This window comes from Vigna umbellata, chromosome 1, assembly GCF_029865625.1.
Source record: "Vigna umbellata cultivar VRB3 chromosome 1, Vumbellata_1.0, whole genome shotgun sequence".
NCBI lineage: Eukaryota > Viridiplantae > Streptophyta > Magnoliopsida > Fabales > Fabaceae > Vigna > Vigna umbellata.
Genome location: NC_142165.1, coordinates 109,375,331 through 109,395,725, shown reverse-complemented (window position 1 = coordinate 109,395,725; position 20,395 = coordinate 109,375,331). Strand labels below are relative to the sequence as shown.

The 20,395-nt window shown below is 34.7% G+C and overlaps 3 protein-coding genes across 5 annotated transcripts; 1 reads left to right on the top strand and 2 right to left on the bottom strand.

The window, feature by feature from the left end:
• Positions 1-3,005: 3,005 nt before the first annotated feature.
• Positions 3,006-5,693, bottom strand: LOC124833647 (uncharacterized). The gene is made up of 2 exons (XM_047308174.2): positions 4,142-5,693; positions 3,006-3,651 (listed from the first exon to the last, which is right to left on the bottom strand). Exons 1-2 carry the CDS (start codon positions 5,504-5,506, stop codon positions 3,283-3,285), a joined length of 1,734 nt encoding a protein of 577 aa, XP_047164130.1. The 5' UTR covers positions 5,507-5,693; the 3' UTR covers positions 3,006-3,282.
• A 2,254-nt stretch (positions 5,694-7,947) lies between these two features.
• Positions 7,948-15,742, top strand: ADT1 (arogenate dehydratase 1). Of its 2 annotated transcripts, XM_047308175.2 has the most exons (11): positions 7,961-8,577; positions 9,967-10,037; positions 10,123-10,215; positions 10,316-10,516; positions 10,850-10,930; positions 11,015-11,110; positions 14,168-14,245; positions 14,315-14,404; positions 14,484-14,551; positions 14,696-14,777; positions 15,354-15,742. In XM_047308175.2, the coding sequence occupies exons 1-11, from the start codon at positions 8,289-8,291 to the stop codon at positions 15,408-15,410; spliced, it is 1,206 nt and encodes a 401-aa protein (XP_047164131.2). In that variant the 5' UTR covers positions 7,961-8,288; the 3' UTR covers positions 15,411-15,742. The 2 variants fall into 2 exon arrangements, 1 of the variants encoding a protein (XP_047164131.2); XR_015783952.1 differs by lacking the exon at positions 15,354-15,742 and having other exon boundaries at positions 7,948-8,577; positions 14,332-14,404; positions 14,696-14,765.
• Positions 15,743-16,321: 579 nt separating this feature from the next.
• Positions 16,322-19,908, bottom strand: GLX1 (glyoxalase/bleomycin resistance protein/dioxygenase superfamily protein). 2 transcript variants are annotated; one of them, XM_047308207.2, is made up of 9 exons: positions 19,773-19,908; positions 19,227-19,330; positions 19,015-19,139; positions 18,733-18,797; positions 18,436-18,648; positions 17,778-17,825; positions 17,570-17,677; positions 17,306-17,458; positions 16,322-16,629 (listed from the first exon to the last, which is right to left on the bottom strand). In XM_047308207.2, the coding sequence occupies exons 2-9, from the start codon at positions 19,313-19,315 to the stop codon at positions 16,588-16,590; spliced, it is 843 nt and encodes a 280-aa protein (XP_047164163.1). In that variant the 5' UTR covers positions 19,316-19,330; positions 19,773-19,908; the 3' UTR covers positions 16,322-16,587. The 2 variants fall into 2 exon arrangements, with proteins under 2 accessions (XP_047164163.1, XP_087961681.1); XM_088105555.1 differs by lacking the exon at positions 19,773-19,908 and adding an exon at positions 19,575-19,706.
• Between the last annotated feature and the right edge of the window lie 487 nt (positions 19,909-20,395).

Here is a 20,395-nt window from a genome sequence, read left to right as displayed (position 1 = left end):
AGGATAATATTGGTGAGAAGCATGAAAGTCTTAAAAAATGAAAGTTGGAGAGTTTTGATCAAGGCTCTTTTACTCTCACCTTCAATCCTGTATTTCAAATTTCTTTCTAAATAATGATAATTTGACAATATTTTTTTGACAACATTTTAACACTATCTATGTGTTGAGTTCGTGTTGGTGTTTATGATTATTATTATTGATTGGGGAGTAATTTTGGACCAATCATAAGATGACACGTAGATGATGTTAAAATGTTGTGAAACAAATGTTGTCAAAGTATCATTGTCAAAGAGCATAACACACATTGATATTCATTTGACACACCTAACAAGGATAAAATAGTTTTAAAAGAATTAACTTTTATAGTTTTTCGGAAAAAAAATTAAAAGTAAAAAAGGATATACAAGATGAAAGAACCTTTTATATTTATTAATTGGATTGGATCCAACCAACCAACCATAGGTGTGGTCCAATGGTGCTATAAACAAAGCTTTAAAAAGAAAAAGAAAGGTTTGTGAAAAGAGAGGGTGAGAGGGGAAAAAGAATAAAGATTGCATAACATGGTAACGTCTTCTGTACGAATGAGTCTGTTTTTATCCAACATTAAACTAAAGTGATGCTACCTGAACCCTCTTTCAAATTCAAACCACTCGATTAAAGTTAAATTACTATGTTTTTGCTACTCATAATAAGTTAACTACTTACCTTTTTGCACTTGAGAATCATAATATGTTCTTCTTCAAGATTAAATGTTCTGATGTTTTTTTCATAAACAAAAATTTAAATTGATTACTAAATATTTAAAAGTAAAGCGATTACTTAAACTATATATTTTTGTTTTATTTCAATTGATTACTTTATCTGGTATTGAATGTTCAATCATTCTTTTCACGGTGGTTGATTTTTTTTAGTTACATTTCCCGTTGTTCATATAAAAACAACAATGAATGAAGTATTTATATAATATATACTCATAACATTATAAAATAAAAATATTGTGGTTAAGACAAAACGGTTTAATGAATAGTTTTAAGACAAGCAAATACCATAACTCGTTGGTAGCGACGGTTGATATGATTAGTATGCTCTCATTTTATTGGAGGCCTTTGCCTGACAATTGGAGAATGTTTGTACTAAAGATGTTTTGGTACCAAAATCAACTTAAATTAGATCAATTAAAACAATTAATACTACAATAAAAACTTAATTGATGTGTTAACAACATATATTTAATCTATATTTATAGTTTTTTTAATGAAATTTTGATTAGATCAATCTACATAATTATAACTCAATTTTCTTTGCATCTAATTATTGTCTTGTTTATATAATTTAGGTGTTAAACTAATTTTAATTATGATCGATCGATAAATCCATTGTAAAAATTATCATAATATTGTGTATAATTGCCCGTACAGATTAAGTTGTGATAAAAAGGTAATATTATAATTCAAAATGTAGAAAAATAATCTTAGAAATTTACGTTGTTAGTATCCTAAAATATCTCCCAAAAAAATCTGGACAAAACTTTATCCCTTCTCTTAGAAACAGCTAACTGAGTCTATAAAAAGACTGAATTCAAATTAATAGTTACACGTCACAATAACTTAGTGACTCATTTCATTCTCTCTCTGTCTCTCTATTTCTCTTCTTTCTATTTCTTTGAAAAACATAGACACCAACCACTTTGCTTCACCTAGAAGCTTTAAGACACCGACAATTTTCTTCCTTGCTGCAAATTTCTGATAAAGGGGAAGTGACATTTGGTTTATGGATTATTACCTTGTAGTTTAATTCTGATTATCTATTTTAAATTTGCTGAGATAGAAGCATTGTCTTATTATTTATTATAGAAAAGTAAATTTAATATACAAAAACATAATTATTTGATTGAATTGCAAGGAATACAACTAAGAGATGAAAAGAGTTTCTATGATCAATATCATATGGAGACAAAAATGTCTCTAAATACCTGTTTTCATCAGAGGAAGTATTATTTTTTTATTTCCACAATAATAATTGAGTTGCAACAGAGCCCTTTTGTTTCTAAATTATTTGTTCATCAGAGGAAGATGTTTTATTCACCATTCTACCGATTTTTTCATCTGTTTGGTGAATGGATGGGCAGTGATTAGAGCACATTTCTAGCACTCGATACTCCATAAGTACTAAACTATCAATACCACCTAAAGTTTACTATAATGAATTATGTTGTCTCACCACTTCAATTTTTTCTTTACGTTTCACACCTACCAACTCTCTCTCTCTTTCCACTTTTTCATGCTTATCAAATCAAACTTAAATTTCACTTGTACTATAAAAATAAATATCACCCTTGTTATTAATTTTCTCGACTAATATCAGCTGTAATTATATGTATACACTGTCACAGCATTTAATGAGCTAATAAAATTTGTAAAAATTAAACATTTAAATGGTCAAAACATGTACATAAATACTTACATGGTAATATTTACAAAATTTGAATGATGAATATGCAATTAAACCTAAAACAAAAATGGAAATAGTTTTATAGTGTGTGACATGACCTGCACACTTTTATAATTATATAGAGTTGTTTTGAAACGTCAATTTTGGTACATTTATCATGTAGTTAGTTATATTTGAAAAAATTAACTATATTAAAATTAATATTTTTAAATATGATTTACTCATATATTAAATCATAAAAATTATGTTAGAAAAGAGTTTTATAATAATTATTAGGGTTAAATATATATTTTATTTCCAAACTATCTCCTAAAGAGCTTCTCTCTTCCATGCAACTGTTTTTCTCCACACTGCATCACAATGAGAGAGACAGTAGGAGTGGTTGGTGAGGGAAGACAGTGAGTAATGACGGAGAAAGAAGAGGTGAGAGTGGTGAATCTGTTTGGATACAAGACAAAATTAAAAGTGACAAGGCAAGAGTCGTGTGTTTCTTATTTGTTAATGAGAGTTTTTGGCAATTCCAGAATTTATTCTCCGTTGACGAAGGGAGAAGAAAAAAGACAAAGCGCTGCTATGGGCCCTTCCATGTATATGCACAATTTACAAGTTGAAAGAAAAGAATCAATGCATGTAATGATTCAATGAAGACATAAAACAAAACTGTAAGCAAACAAATAAAGCCTTAGCTTCTAAGCACCTTATGGATGATGATGATTCCATTAGAAGCTCTAACCTATTTTAGCTTCTAAGCACTTTGTGACCACCGTCCCCATGCCATGCCCCAGGATATCTATCTATCTACATATTGGACGCTAAAAACACCTATCCTTGTTATTTAGACTTTCTCACGGACTTGGATTTCTTCATTTTCCGCGATTTATCATCCACACTCGTCCATGTATATCCCACAGGAATAGCAAAAGGGTCCGAATCCAATGTCATGGAGGAGGAACATCGCTGCAGTTGCTGTTGCTGTTGCTGTTGCTTATTGACGCTGCTACTTCGTCTCAGCCACATTGATGCTACGGACGATGTGGTCGAAGAGGAGCATCTGTTTTCTGTTTTCTTCTGTTGCTCCTCTCCACTGACCAAATGTCTGGGACTACTGAATGGAGTGTAGAATTGCTCCAGAGGTTGCAGCTCCACGAACTTTGTGAAAGTAATCACCACCCTCACTGTAGGGACCACCGGTATAGCCACCTGATCACACCAAAACCATAATTATTATTTATAACGCCAAACTATTCGTCCTCACCATTACTATTCCTCGTGTCATGTCTCCTACATTTCTACGTCAAAGTATCAATCCTCACAATCTTAGGTGAATGTTGTATCCGTGGCAGACAAATCACGGTCAACCCCCCGACATTGACTTCGCCGTGGACGTTGGCAGTAAAGGTAGGGTCATCCGCAGTCGATTCACTACACGCCAAACAGATCCAACACCACGTCATCATCGTGTGGGACCATGCTATTGACCTCACATCACTGTTCATCCAAATTATTACTCATAACTCACAACATTGGCCCCACCCATATTCTAAATCTCTGCGAGGGATTCTTCGAGTATGGCCCACAGAAAACAATACCGATAGCCTTAACAAACGGTAAAGCCAAAATAGAATCTGAATTTTAAAATAATTTACTTATAAAAAGACTAAAAATGATACTATTCCCATGATGCCCTTACCTTAACGGGGAAAGTTCCCGGCGGGAAAGTGGTAGTGAGTATCTCTCTGAGCCTCCTGACAGCCTTCACCTTATTGGCGAGAATGTCGAGTAACGGCAGTAGCTCCTCCGTCTTCAACGGAAACTGCTCCGTTAGCCACACCGATGGCCGTAAGCTTCTGACGAACTCTTTTTCTTTGGTCTGTGGCACAGTCACGCTTGCCGAAGATCTCCGCGGAGGTGGGGCAGTTCCGTACGTTAGGTCGACGCTTTTCCTTCCCATTGGGACCCATTCTCTATCTTCTCGGACAAAACTACTGTGTCTTCTCTTGTCTGGCATGGGAAACCCGAAACTAGGATTCTCCGCAACAAGAAAACCGTCGTCATCTTCGTCCAGTTCCAACGGCAGCACCTGTTCACTCCCTGCCACGTCAGACTCACAGCCAGCAACTTTCCTCGACCGAAAACTGAAAACCACGTTATGCATTTCGTACACCTTCGCCTTCCATTCTCCCACGCTCTCTGTTTTCTCTTGCCTTCGCCAATTCGTTCTGCCCACAAGCTCTGCCTTCGTCACGTCCATTCCAGGACGGTACACACTCGTCTGCGAGCAGAATCCGGCGACATCGGACTCGTTCATCGGTCCGCCTGCGTTCTCAAAGGCATCGAAGATTTTGCGGTCGTCCCGGTTGAGAACGAGAAGCGAACCGGGAGGGACATCATGCGAGTGATCTCCGTCTCCGAAGAAGAGGAAGCTCTGGTCAGCGCGCTGGATTTTGAGACCGTCGAAGCCGGCGAGGGAAGTATCGGCGCGGAGGTTGCCGTCGCGCTTCCAGATTTTGTAGGTGTCGGAGGGGGCGATCTTGCCGACGAAGGGAATGACGGAGCTCTCGAAGTGGAAGGAAATCTCCATGTAGAAGTCGCGCATGCGGCGGAGCGCGGAGACGACGCGAGGGAGGCGGCGGCGCCACTTGGACCAGGCATTGCGGTGGTGGAGGCGTAGTAGGACAAGCGCAATGTCGGAGGCGCGGCGGCAGAGAGCCTCCTGCAGGGCGTTCCAGCCAGCAGCGTTCTGGAGGGAGACATCGGCGCCGGCAGTGGCGAGGGAACGGGCGGCGAAGAGGTCGTTGAGGCGTACGGCGAGGTGGAGAGGCGTTTCTCTGTAAGGAACGTCGCGGCGGTCGAGAAGGGTGGAGATCTGATCAGCGATTTTTTCCTGCGCGAGGGAATCGGATTCGGTTTGGATCAGAGAAGGATCGGGGAGACGCGGGAGCGAGGAGATAATTCTGGAGAGAGTGGTGTGATCGGCCAAAACGACAGCGTGGTGGACTGGACTGTGGGCGTAATTCTGAGATTGTATGATGGGAGGACCGTTAGACTTTGCCATGCTTTGGGTTGAAGATTTCAGTGTTTAGTAGCCACAGGGGTTATGATATGTTATGTTATGCTATTCAGAATGAAGGGTATTATGGTCCGAAAGCAGAAGGCACGGCTTTTTGTAAAAACGAAAGGGAAAGGGACACGCTGTTTAGATACTCCTTCAGCTGTCTCTCTTGTCCTTTGATATTCCTTAGGCTTTTTCCACTTTCACACTCAACACACCTTCCATTCCAACTTACTTTCCTACCCTAATTCAAACTTCACTTCCCATCCCATTCTATATCTTACATACAACATACATTCAAACCACTTCGATAATCACTTCAAAACATCATTTTCAGGAAACTGAAATTACTCTACTCACTTCTTATTTTGGGACTTCATTTTAAATTTTTGCCATGCATCTTTTAGTCATGCAATAAGTTATCATTACTGCTACTTCGGTTTTATTTAATTATTTAAACATTCATTTGATGAAAATACTAGGTAATTCAAATATCTGTAATGCCAAATAAAAACCCTTTTAAATATTTAAAGAAGTAAAATAAAACTTGTCTTAACATTTTAGGATTATTCTTTTCCCAATTCAATCTTTGTTTTATTTAAAAATAGTCAATGGTTCGTTTGATTAAATTAGTATCGATATAATTTGAAAAATGATATGTCAGTGATTATAAATTTTTCCAATCATTTCACTTTCACGTATTTTACTTATCATCAAATCATATTTATATATTATTCTATTATTTATATTAAGTTTATATTATGGAAAAGTTATAATAAAAATCAACTTGAAAACATTGATTAATAAAAGGGATCATAGTTCTACCTTTCGCAGTAAGTCATTGTGAAAGTGTGATAGGAGAAAGAAAAACAAAAAAAATAAATTGATAAACGAAAGTTGGAGAATAGAAAGAATGAAGTACGCATTTTTAAAAGATCTCTCACGGATCAAGGTTAGTATGACTTATGTAGGTTATGTTTTGATGATTTTCCAGTTTTTTTTTCTAAATTAGTATGAACCTTAATTATGATTTTAAGGATTCTTGTATGGAATTGACATAAACCTAAGAAAATGTCACTGTTATGATTCTTTGGTATTCTAATTGCGTGAGAGTCTAGACGAATAGTTAAATTAGACTTAGACCATGTCAATTTCATCCACTACCTGAATTTAATTTTTAATTAGGATCTTTTGATTGCCCTTGTCCTATTTTGTTTAATAATAAACAGTGTATAAAGAATCTTATGATGATAATAGTTATATTGATAACTATGTTAAGAATCATTTGAACAATAATTTTTTATTGGTCAACATTGTATAGTATAGTAGATTAAAATTAATCCGGACAACTTAACTGCGTCATACATTAAAAAACGATTGATATCTATATTTATATTGAATTTTGACCTAAATATGCACCCAAGTTATAGTCATAGTCTATCTATAATTGACTTACTTATTACTTTACTTATAATTAATATTTGAAGCTGTTAAATTTGACCAGTTACTGTGTGGTTGTTGAAACATTTGGTAGATTATTTATCCATCCACCTACCAATTGTAAAGGTGTTTTTCTTTTTATATATGAATATCTTAAAATGAAAAACTTAAATGTAAAATTTATGAAATTTTAATCATAACAAACGAATAAATATCATTTATAAAATTATATGTTTATGTTTTTTAAATAATCAAAATTTATTTTAGTATATGCTTTGGTAATTTAAGAACCTAATCATAGGTTTTGATTATTTTTGAAGTTTTGGTTATTTTAGAAATAAAACTTATAGATATAAAAAAATAAAAAATGTCATCATATTTTTAAATTTTTTTCATACTAAAATATATTAAGTGATTTTGAAAACGTTTTGTGTAATAACATGATGATAAAACAAAAATCTTATTACTTTGGATGTTAATATATGTTGGATATGAAGATAACTTTAAAAAAAAAAATAAAACTTATCTTTGGTTAGCCTCTTATTAGGAGTTTTATAAATATCTTTCTAATTATGATTATGATGTCATTTTATATATAATTGTGTTAACTGTATGGTTAGGTGTTAATTTTGAATCAGATGTGAGACAATTTGAGAGTAAAACCATAAAAATAGTTGTCTATTTATTAGATAAGTTTATGGAAGGATTAATATGTTTAAACTTAACAAAATAAATTTGATCACAAAACTAAATTTACTAAAATTTAAAATATAAGGAGTTAAATTAGTTTAAAATTTTGAACATGAACTAATTTTAATTTTTATTAAAAATTAAGAGATATAAAATATTTTGTAATTAGCTTGTGTACCTTTGGGTGAGCAAAAATGGAGATCTACGTACTACTCTATCGATTTATCTAATACCGTGGAAGAAAACGTGGATTTACGATTTCTTTAAACACAGATTGTAAATTGAATAAGGTTGCAGAAATTTTGCTTGTAACAGGCGACAATTCTGCTCACCTAACTGTCTCTTAGCCAATTGTTTTGTTTGGTTGGCCCTTTTCTAAATTCTGTCGCATTTTAATCACCAAATGCAACCTTTTGTTTTGTTTCAACTGGTGGGAGCATTGCATAGTTCATATGCTTATACCATCTGTTTTATTTATTGTGGGGTCACCCAAAATTCTAAGCGCCAACCGTAATTCATACATTCACACTAAGTATTTCTTAAACAATATCATGCTGTGAATCCCCCAAACTCACCAACCATCGCCACTCTGACAAACTCTGAACTTTTCTCTCCCTTTCTTCCTTCACATTGTAGATTGGGTTCCTTCATTTTGATGGCTCTTAAGGCTGTATCCATCTGGGGTTATTCCAAAGCTTCTCCTCCTCAATTGGGTGTTGGTCTTGCCAATTCTCATCCTACTCCGATTTGGAATCAAAGATATGATTTTGACAAATGTCGCAGGTGGGAATGCTGTTGTTTGGGTGTTTCGGCTCAGAGAGCTACCACTGCTGTTGAAGATGAGGAGCCCAATGTCCCCCCTTTGATTGACTCTTCTGGGGCTGCCGATAGTGTTCACCAAAATGAGTCAAAGGGCTTTCACAAGGACATAAACCAGCTTCCTAGTGAGTTATATGATATCTTCCCCCCCCCCCCATCTTGTTACCTGTGTTTAACTGGCACTCCAAGAATTCTAGAGTCGAGCTGATGATAAATGTTGCTGATTTCATGACCAAACTTTGCTTTTCAACTAATGTTTCTCCTGTTGGTGTTTTGGAGGGATAATTTTGTTATGGTGCCGTTGCTTTTTTCACTTTTCACATATAATTTTGTGGTTGATGCTGGCAGGGCAAGACGGTCACAGTATATGCATTTGATATCATCATTTCGCTAGTTCTTCTTTCATGACCCCTTTTTTTATTAGGAGAAAATTGGATCATGTTCTTCAAATTCTCCATTCAAATGACTACACATGAATGCTCTCTTCATTAACAAATGACTTCTATTGAATATACGTTTTTAATTTTAAATAAATAAACAGGTTTTGTCGTTTAATTGGAGAATTTTATGGCAAGGCTGCAAGAAACTATTTTATCTAAGTTCCGTCTTTTTAATTAACGCCCCCAGGGGCTGTCCTATGTTAATGGATTTGATGTTTCTTGAAGGTGTTATTGTAATTTGCTACGATAATACTTGCATCTGAATGATCATTTTCTTCTGTTAGAGGAATTATTGGTTAAATTTTGTTGGTAATAAATATAACCAATGCAGAGGATAAGCCCCACTAAGTAAAACGCACAAAATCCAAACCTTGCAAATAGAATTTAGAAAGGAACAGATATGTTGTTTGAGTAAAGGGAGAACACATCCATATACCGAACTTAAAAGGCTATCTTCCACGGGGGAAAATTTCTCTTTTTCTCACTATTTGTTTTTGCCAATTCCTCTGAGTCTAGTTGTTGGAATTGAAAACTAACTGAAAGGGAGATTGTTAGTGATGTGACTGGTTACATGTGTGCTTGTAAGATATGTAGAAAGGCAATAGACTAACTATGACTTGCAACACCAACATTTCCAAACGGCTGACCATGTTCATTGCATCTGATGTAGTTTTGGTGATCCGTGATGAACTCAAGGTAACACAACCTAAAGTCTTGGCTTAGTACGATGGCATGAGCGGATATGGGTTATGACTTTTTGAATGCAGGCCTGCACTATATTGTTCCCACTTCAAATATTATGAATTCTATCAGAGCAACATATTATGAATTCAAATATTATCACATTGATCTTCCTTCTTATAGTAAATTAAATTGATATATTTTACTTTAGTACACTTTGAGCCTTGCACACTTGCTGGCATATGCATGTGTATGCATGCAGATAAACAAAATTTCATGATATTTACTTGATGCAATTTATGTTTTTATTCTAGTAATAGCCGGTAAGTGATGTAATTCCCTTTGGTATTTAATTAACATTTTATCACAATTATGTAATTTGGTTAATTGCAGAGCCATTAACAACAATTGACATTTCTTCTTCTTCTTCAAGCGATGGATCGAAGGTTCGCGTGGCTTATCAGGTATGATGCTTAAGTCTTTTTTTCAAAATAAAATATTAATGGCACCATAACCTTTGCTAACTAGTCAGTCAGTTGGCTGATACAGGGACTTCCAGGGGCATATAGTGAGGATGCAGCTTTGAAAGCATATCCAAAATGTGAGACTGTGCCGTGTGACAATTTTGAATCGGCATTTAAGGTTCCATTTCTTGTTTTAGTATATCTTCGGTGTGTGTGTTTGATGTATGCGCTTGTAAGTTATACCTATTGCAACGATATATTTATATTCTTCTCCACAGGCAGTTGAATTATGGTTAGTGGATAAAGCTGTTCTGCCCATTGAAAATTCTGTTGCTGGAAGCATCCACCGTAATTATGAATTACTTCTCCGCCATAGGCTGCACATTGTTGGGGAGGTTCAGTTGCGTGTTAATCACTGCCTTTTAGGATTTCCTGGTGTGAGAAAGGAGGACCTCAAAGTTGTTGTGAGTCATCCCCAGGTTGGTTATTACATGTAGTCTTTTTTTTTTCTATTTTCTTATTCGAGGTAAAGAGTGAATAAATATGATACATTATGTTTCGCATTTGAACAAATGAATGTGTATGTGTGATTCTGCCTTAAGATAACATCGACTACCTAATAGTACAATTTATTGGATTTCACCAATCATGTTTATTGCTCTGCTATGTAATAATGGCTAACCTCAACATGCCAACTTTAAGTCTTAACTAACCTGGTTTATGATTGCACAGAGTTTTGAGACAGTTGCTTATGTCACCAAACTAAGCTTACCTGTTGCAACAAATTGTTTCAATGACAATTTTACATGCAGGCGTTAGATCAATGTGAGAAAATGCTTAATGATTTAGGTGTTGTCAAGATTGGTGCACGTGATACTGCTGAGGCTGCTCAGGTGTATTATGAATTCTCTGTCAAAAAGTAAGCATTGATTAGGTTGTACCGTTGCATTTCCTAACAGTTATGTTCTTGAAAACAGACAGTGGCTTCAAATTGTGCAAGAGACACAGGAGCTATTGCAAGTTCCCGAGCTGCAAAAGTATATGGGCTCGACATACTTACAGAAAGAATTCAGGTAGCATTTCCTTTGTGTTATGGAAGATTGAGCTGCTAAAGTATATTGCCTTAGGTCATGTGTTCTTTTATCACTACACCAACTTTAATGCTTGCAAATTGGATGTCATTGGGTTAGGAGTTTATGCCTTATTGATATTTTTTAAATGTTTGGCCAGTCTATTAAATTGAACTTTGATCATCACTTGTAGCAATGAAAAATATGGCTGTAACCAAATTAATAGATTTTCTAAAAGTGAGTGATCATGCTGTATTTTGCTTGGTGATAGCATTTGTATTGTAATTATTTCCTGTCGCTTTCTCTTTCCTTTTTTTCTGATTTTGTGCAAGTTTATATCTTGGTGGACCGAGATGTTGACAGAAAAGAAGCCATACATCTTGTTCGTGCCAATCAGTTGTTTGCTTGAAAACTTGTCTTTAAAAAGCCATGACTTGTGACATGAAAGTTGTTTGTTTGTCAAGCATGTAAGCTCTAAGCTTGAGTGAAAAGCTACACAGATAACTCCATGCTATAACATACAAATAAAATGCAATTTGAAAGAAGGCCTTGGTACCTGATAGTGTTGATATGTAAATGGCTTAATGGGAATTGAATCCATGTTAGTTAGGAAGGATCCATCAATGGATTGGATTTAGTATGACTTTATGTGATAGAAAATATTTTGTTTTCTATTACAAAGTAAGTAGTTTTGTTGGGTATTAGAGATCAAGAACACTAGATGCTCTAGTGCTAGTGAACGTAGTATAGAATGTGTAAGGAAAGATCAAAGATATGATGAAAACGAGAAGAGTGATATATTCTATAAACTCATTTTTTATGAATACAGACAAGAACAGAGCACGATGATTACATCGAGTTTACATATCACACATACATGCTCAAAAAGGAAATAGCGAATTACAGGAATGATTAATATGAATTACTTGGCTAAATAAGATAGACTCGAGTATATATACACGAGCTGCTACTATAACTATATAATGAAATAATAAAAAGCTTAACTAACTAAACAAAACAATCGTGCACTAAAGTTTGGTGTCATCATTATACAACTTTTAGCAAACAAAAAAGAAACAAGGCATGAATCAACATATATTCAGCTTGATTTGAGTTTTCTTCCAAATCAGTGTCATAGGACGATTGTCACTGACAATCAACATTCAACAAATCCAAATAGTACACTCACTTGCTTCTTGGAATAGGCTTGGTGGTGAACATATCAGCTAGATTCTCCATTGTACCAATTTTCCACCACTTCGACTCATTCTTTTTGTGCAAAGAAAATGATACATAACATTAACATTCTTGATTCATTCATGTTGGAACTTGATCCTTAGCTAAGTAAATTTCACTTAGACTATCACACCATGATAACAACCTTCTTATGTGGAAATCCTGTATCAGCCATTAGAGCCTGGGTCATCCTTGTAGACAAGCCCAACACTAGATGTACCTTTAAGGTACCTAGGAATACAATTCACCATTAGCAATGCTCCTTTCTAGATTAACCATATACGTACTTGCTAGAGTAAGGTCTACCATCACATACATCAGACTCCCCAATGCACTAACATAAGAAACATGAATCATATATTCCTTATTGAATTATGAAAAAGCAGTACTGCTTATAAATAGATGAATAGAAAATGCCAAAGGAGTAGCAACTGACATGACACCCTCATGCCAAAACAGTCCAAGACCTTCTAAATGTACTTTGTTGATCCTGAAAGAGCTTCTTCTGAGCACAATCTCGCTCAGTATCCTTGCCCAGAACTCTACCGGCAACTCCTAAGTCTTTCATCTCAAATTCACTGCTTAATAGTGACTTCAACAGTTGAATCTCTCTACCTTATGCATAACACTATAAGCATGTTGTCTACATATAACAAAAGATTAACACGGGAACTGTTTTCCGTCGATAAAGTTCCCTTTGTGAAACAATGTGTTGCAGATGGACTTTGTCATGCACAACTTCTTCAGCTTCAACTGCAACCCAAAGGTAGATTCTTCATTCACTACCTTATAAAGAACTTCATCTGAGAGGGACAAGAGGAGTAGAGAATGAGCCTTCAACTCTTGAATTCTCACAACAAACTCCTCCGGATGTTCGTCCTACCAGATAGGGGTGTTTACACTCCCTGTTCCTTCAACAAAGCACTAATCTTGATGTGCTACAGATTGAAAGAGTACTTTTTTGTAAACTTTTCAATTTTGATCACCCTAGCCATTCTCGTGAATGTCTTCTTGAAGATTTTCTTTACGACAAAATAAACAAACAGAGGGGATTGGTCTTAATTAGGGATAACCCACTTACAGATGCGGAACGGATAAAATTGAAGGTCCGATACCATTTTATTTTGTATTCAGATATCAAAAGCTCACTAGATGCGAAGAACATTAGACGCTCTAGTGAATGTAGTTTAGAACATGCAAGGAAAGATCAAAGATAGGTGAAAAGAGAAAAATGATATATTCAATAAATTCCTACTTGAACACATACAAGAATAAAGAACACGATGATTACACAGAGTTTGCATATCACACACGCTCAAATAGGAAAAAACGAATTACAGGGTCATCAATACAAATTACACAAGCACATATTAATCAAACTCTTCAGCTCTTGGTTAACTTAGACAGGCTCGAGTATTTGTAGACTAGTTTGCAACTGTACCTAACTACAGAACAAAATAATAGAAAACCTAACTCATTAAACAAAAAATCATCTAAGAATCATTAGGTGTATTCACATGTGCTATAGAAGACAGATGACTTTCATCAGACAATGTCCATCAGATGCATCAAAGCTAGATGTTGTCATTATACGACTTTCATCGGAGAAGAGGAGACAAGTCATAAATATATAATTTCTATATTAAAACTGGATGATGTCTGTTATACATAGAAAATTACTGGATATTCCTTTCTCCATCTTTAGCTATTATTGGATAATATATTCTTTTGAAGCTACAAAAGACTAGAAAACAAAAACATGTTTGCTGTTTCTGGTGAATTCCACAAGAGTATAGCTTAACTCGTTCATTGCGATTTTCACAGGATGATGATGAGAACATTACTCGTTTCTTGGTCCTTGCAAGGGATCCTATAATTCCAGGAACTGACAAACCACATAAGGTATACAAAATTTAGTTCTTTCAATTGATTATTATAAACGTGCTTATGAGTTCATGACTTCTCTCTCAGACTAGCGTTGTTTTCAGTCTCGAAGAAGGTCCTGGTGTACTGTTCAAAGCCTTGGCAGTTTTCGCTATGAGGGATATTAATTTATCAAAGGTGTGTTATAGTTATTGATGTTGGAGTTTTAAAATTAAGAAACGCATTCATTGCTCTTATTTTTTTCATGTAAATTCAGATTGAGAGTTGTCCGCTGAAGCAGCGCCCATTAAGGGTTGTGGATGATTCAAATCAAGGGAATTCCCGGTAAGTAATTTCGTTCGGTTCAAGATTTGCGATGGTAAAATTTAGGGTGTAATTTCTGTGGTTTAAATGCAAATTGATCAGTGGTTCGTACTTTATCTCAAATTGATCAAGGATGCATTTCAGTAAAACTTCTATTGATAGCAGGTACTTTGACTACCTCTTCTACATTGATATTGAAGCTTCTATGGCAGAACCTCGTGCACAATATGCTTTAGGACAGTTGCAGGTCTGCCCATTATCTCATCAACCCCAGTTTAATATTTTGTTTCTTATGGAGTAAAATACTTTATATTGACCATTTGTACAGAAAAAGGTTATGTTAGGATAACCAAAACTTGCTTCAGTAATCTTTATATCTCCTAAAGGATTAGTATCTAATTGTTTATTAGGATATGACCTTAATGAGCAGGCACAAAGATACGTCATATCTACTTATTTGGTTTTAAACCAGAAAATCAAATGTTATCTGTGGCTGCGTCCAAAGCGTGTCAGTGCCCTGCTGCATCATACCACATTTTATCTGGGTGCATATTCCACAATCCTGATGGGAAATCCTTTTTGCTTTTACTTCTCTAACTTTAACTTTTACATGATATCAGTTGCGTAGTACACTGTTAAAATTCCTTTGACTACTCTATAAATGCATGCATAATCATTAAACTCATCCGTCCTCGCTGTTTCTCAAAAAAGAAAAAGTATTAAATCAATGTTTTTATCTTTGGTGACTCCATGTTATGAAATGTAGCAAACGTTATCTCTAGTTGTTGGTAAAGTCTATTTATTTATTTCATTTCCATTTCAGGAATTTGCTAGGTTTCTTCGAGTTCTTGGTTGTTATCCTATGGATACAGTGTTGTAGAAGCTCAGTGGTGTTCATCAGAGGTAGATCTTTAATCAGAGACACGGTGGAGGAAGTATTCATGAAAAGCATTGCCCCTTTCACCTCTTTCAAAATTCTTCGCATCTCCTAAGGAGTTGATTTGGAGTATATTATCATAGTTTTGACAGTGGAGTAAATGCTGGCAATGCCAACTTTGCCTCCAAAGTATATAAATAAATTACCCTATTGAATTATTGTGGCAAATTAATGAATGACCCAGCCACCCAAAGTTTTCTTCTTGTATCATCTGCTACACCAAGGCTTTTTTTATCTCTTTTGTTGATCAGGATTTAGGGAACCAGATTTCCTTACATTCTCCCTTATGTGGTTGACTCTTTTTGGTAAAAATAAACTATGGTTGTGCTAATTAGAAAATTCACCGAGATCAGATAATCTTGGAGCAAGTAATAACTTCTCTTTCAAAAAGGTAGAAAGTAGTTAGAATTGAAGTACAGAGATAATTTCATGTCTGTTATGCAGGCCAAAATCTTTTATTTCATCCTGTAAACAAACAATGCTTAAGAATATTGCCCACACATAATAATGTATTATCATTGAATTATTCACAAGCTCAATTTCTATAATCAAAATTCCTATAATACAAATTTAAAAATGTTACTAGTACTAATTTATTGAGTTTAATGGATATGAATTTAAAATTATAGAGACTTAACAATAGTCCTTATTAAAATTAATAAATAATCGTAACTGATATTATAAAAAGTTACAATTCCAGTTATCTACTCTTGTATTATTCGTGTTAAAATCGATTAAAGCTTTAAATTTGCCCATCCAATCAAACTATAAATATAATGTGAACTTGTTTCTGTTCATGGTACCAACCAATCTAATATTTGATTTAAAAGGTTATTCAATTGGAAAAATTGATCTGAACTAAGCAAAGTTTCTAAACCATTACACAAATTCGTTTTTAAAACACTGCTCAACAGGAGTCGTATATGATAAATTAGCATACTAATCATAGGTTGCATAATAATGAAGTTTCAATTATGCTTTCAGGTTACTAAAAGAACCCCAGAAAAAACCAAACATGTTGACGACTGGTATACTGCTACAACACAGTCGATGAGAAAATGGCAGACAACTTATTCGTATGAAATAACCAGGACTACTTATTTCCTGTTAAGCTCGCTCTTCATTTCAATTCCTCCAAGAAATCAACATTGTCAACCAGGACCTACAAAACTCAAACAAAATGAATCATACAACCAAGTACTAATTATTAAAATGACAGAACATTAACAAAAGAGCAGCGCCATATGAAACATATTCAAAGTGTATGACGCTTCACTTAATAAAGAATTATAATGCCATTCAAGAAAAAAAGACAATAAAAAGCTCTTGACACATAATATTGCACCAGACATTTCATACCACACGCTAACATTAAACTTGAGGTTAGAAACCTATATAGACTTTAAATCATTTCATAGGCAGAAATTTCAGATCCACTTTTACAGAAAGAGGTGAAGAAAGCAAAGAATGAGAATTAACAAAACATATTATTAGGCACTTCTTATTCTAAATTTAACATCTATTTTCAGTTTCAGTAGCTTGCTAGTCAAAATGAATTCCATCTGTGGTAACCGAATTACAAAAGTTGAAACAACATTTTTTAGACCAAAAAGTTAACAGCATAGGAGGTTACCGTTAAACCAACCACTTAAAGGTTTAACATATAATCCATGATTTTAGGTCATGTTAGATGGAATCTAGAACTCCAATCTTCCAACCCTAACATTAAGCTTATATGACACTATGGTATCATCAGACCCTGCAGCAAAACAGGTATTAATATGATTCTACAAGATAACTCATCTACTCAATATGGTGAGAGGAAGGGAGAGACTCACAGTTTTCCATCCGTCTGGATCTAAAAACGAAGTGATTTTCGTATTAAGGCCAGGAATTGGCCCTGGTTGCCTTGTAATCTTCCCTCCTACCTCTTGTATAACTTGGCTAACTACCTCAGCGCTCTTGTATACATCATCAGTACCAATAGCAATCTGTTACATTAGGAACATGAACTTTATCATTAAGAAGCACAGAAACAGAGAAAAGTGTAGAAAAACAGTTTAAGCTCCAAGAAAGACAAATAACACAACCTGTTAACTAACCTGTGCATAGGCATTGCCCTTAGAGTACTCAGTGACACCATAGTTATTTGTCAACTCCAACACAGTTGTCTCATGCTCCTCTCCATACCCAAGCATAACTGCAGTGTACTGTAGGACATGCAAGTTTCAACATGTTGCTAGTTATTACACATGAAAAATGTTCCAGCGAGTAAGTGCATTGCTAAGGAATAATAATAAGAAATTTCACCTTGGACTCAGGCTTATCAACTTTCCTTAAAACCTTCATGCCCAAGGCCTGTGCAATTGATCCCATACGAAAATTTCTTTGGTCAATAAAATGCATTTGATTAATAAAAATTTAAATCACATTTCATCGAATGCAGTTTTATGATTCTATTTTGAGCATCACAAGCAAAAGCTATCAATTGCTACACCAGGTCCTTTTTGGGTAAGTAATCCAAATCTGTTCCGTGCAAAATAGAACATCAAGTTTCAGTCTTTCAGTGGTTTCCACAAATTGTAAGCCACAATAACACAGTTAGCTGATTTTCCGGACTTGAAACTCACCAATAAAACATGTCAATTCTAAAAAGAACAGTTGAAATAGATAAGAGGAGCACTTGAAGCTTCAGAAAGAATTTCCATGGAACTAACCAAAAGCTGTAACTTGGGTTTTGGTTCACATTAAGAATGCTTCATGCTGAATTCTGCCGATTGGCACACAAACTATAAGCAGAATAGATATTTTGGTTACGCACACAAGAACAGAAGAAATAATTAATGGAAAACTTCTCAAAGTTGACAGCCAGTGGATATTGATCCAGTTGTGCCAAAGACAAAATCTGAACCAGTTTGGATTACAACAATAGCACTGGAATATATATGGGGAAAACATGGACAGTTACCTTTTCATAAAACTTAATTGAGCGTTCTAAATCTCCAACACGAAGCATTACTTGACAAAATGGGTCATGGACAGTAGGTCTTTGGATAAATCCAAAAGTGTAACCATCTGGATCCTTCACAAAGGCAATAACAGTAGTCCCACCCTGAACTGGTCCAGGCTCCCTAGTGATGTTTCCTCCCTTGGCTCGGACGAGCTCAACCGATTTGTAAATCTAAAAATTGAAGCAATAAAGAGTTCATTTTATTCACTGTGCATATAGATACTCAAGCTTTTGTAAAGGTCTACTTTGTCTTACATCCTGAGTTGCAATTGCAAAATGTCCAAAGCCATCCCCTATCTCATACGAGGTCACCCCATAATCTGACAATAAGGTGACATTTAAACAGTTAGAAGAATACAAAAGTCCAAGTGTTGCGGCGTGGTGATATTATACTTGTCATGTTGTGCAAAACTAAACAAATGTTAACCCATTGACAAAGGAAAAACATCAAAATTATATCATTGAACCCAAAATATAATTCAATCAGACACCACGGTACACATGTGCGACAAGGAAAAGATCTGCAGAGTAACATACTATATGTTAATTCAACAACAAAATGGGATTCTTCAGGGCCAAATCCAAGAAAAGCATTGGCATATTTTTCATCCGGGATATCTCTATGCCTCAAAAGCTTCATTCCAAAACATTCTGTATAAAACCTGAAAGAACCGTGAGGAGATTTTTTAAGCACCCAATAACACAAAGAACGTAACAATCAACAAAAACCCATGTCACAAAAAAACAACTTGATGGTGCGATCAAGGTCACCAACACGGTAGACAACATGGAGCATGCGACGGTTATCTTTCTTTGGCCATTGCAACAAGTCAGCCATATTCGGTGTTTGATTCTGCAACACAAGCCATAAACAGTCAAACACCATCTTCCAAAAAGGTGTTACACTTGCAGTGAATAAAAACCAAACTAAACACCATCATTCTGCGTTAAGAAAAGATGAATAGATTTGTTTGATTTACTTATTAAACATACATTTTCAGCATTTTATAAAAGCAAAGTAGAAGTTTGAAAATCTCAATAACGGGTCCAGATCGGTTTGTTTTATGACTCGACCAAGATGCAAAGTGGTGGAGTACCAAGCTTATGGCATTGCTAGGAGCATAGCAACAAAACCGACAGTAAACTAAACCCACCCAGGTATCAGAACTTATGAAGAAAACAAGAAGAGATTCAAAAGAATTAAACCAAACAAATTCCTACAAAAGAAGCAAGTAATCTCAAATCAAACACAAACAACAATCAAAAACATGTCCGAAACATTTGAAGTGACTTACCAGTAGATTGTTCTGGGTCTGTCTACGTCGGTGATTACAGTAGTAGAAGCGCGCGTATATATTATCCACATAAACTGCTTTTATATTGCGACTTTTTAGATGTAATTAAACTTTACTGCTTTTTTCAACAATTTTCATTCTACAAATGTGATTTCTCTAATTGGTCGTCAATTTGATTTTTATTATTATGTAGGTGTTATTTTAATTCATTTATTAAATGAAATATTAAATGTTTACCAAAATTTTCATGCTTTCTTTTATAGTTCTGTACATCGATCTAAAATATCGACATCTCCTCTAAATATGAAATTGACAAATGACTTAAATTACACTATTAAAAATGGGAAGTAATCAAATTCAAAACAATCTACATTTTAATAATATTATTACTTGTATACATTTTAATAATATTTATAATAAAATGATATATTTTTTATAAATTAATAAAAATAACACTTTCTTACATCTTTAATACAACAATAAATCATTTTTTTTATTTTTTTAAACTAAGTCCATAAAATGTGTGAAAAAAATATCAAATAATAAATTTTACAAATTAATAAAATTTTAAGTGGTAAAATGTGTGATTAACATACCCTTTCATCGTAAAACATATCATTCTC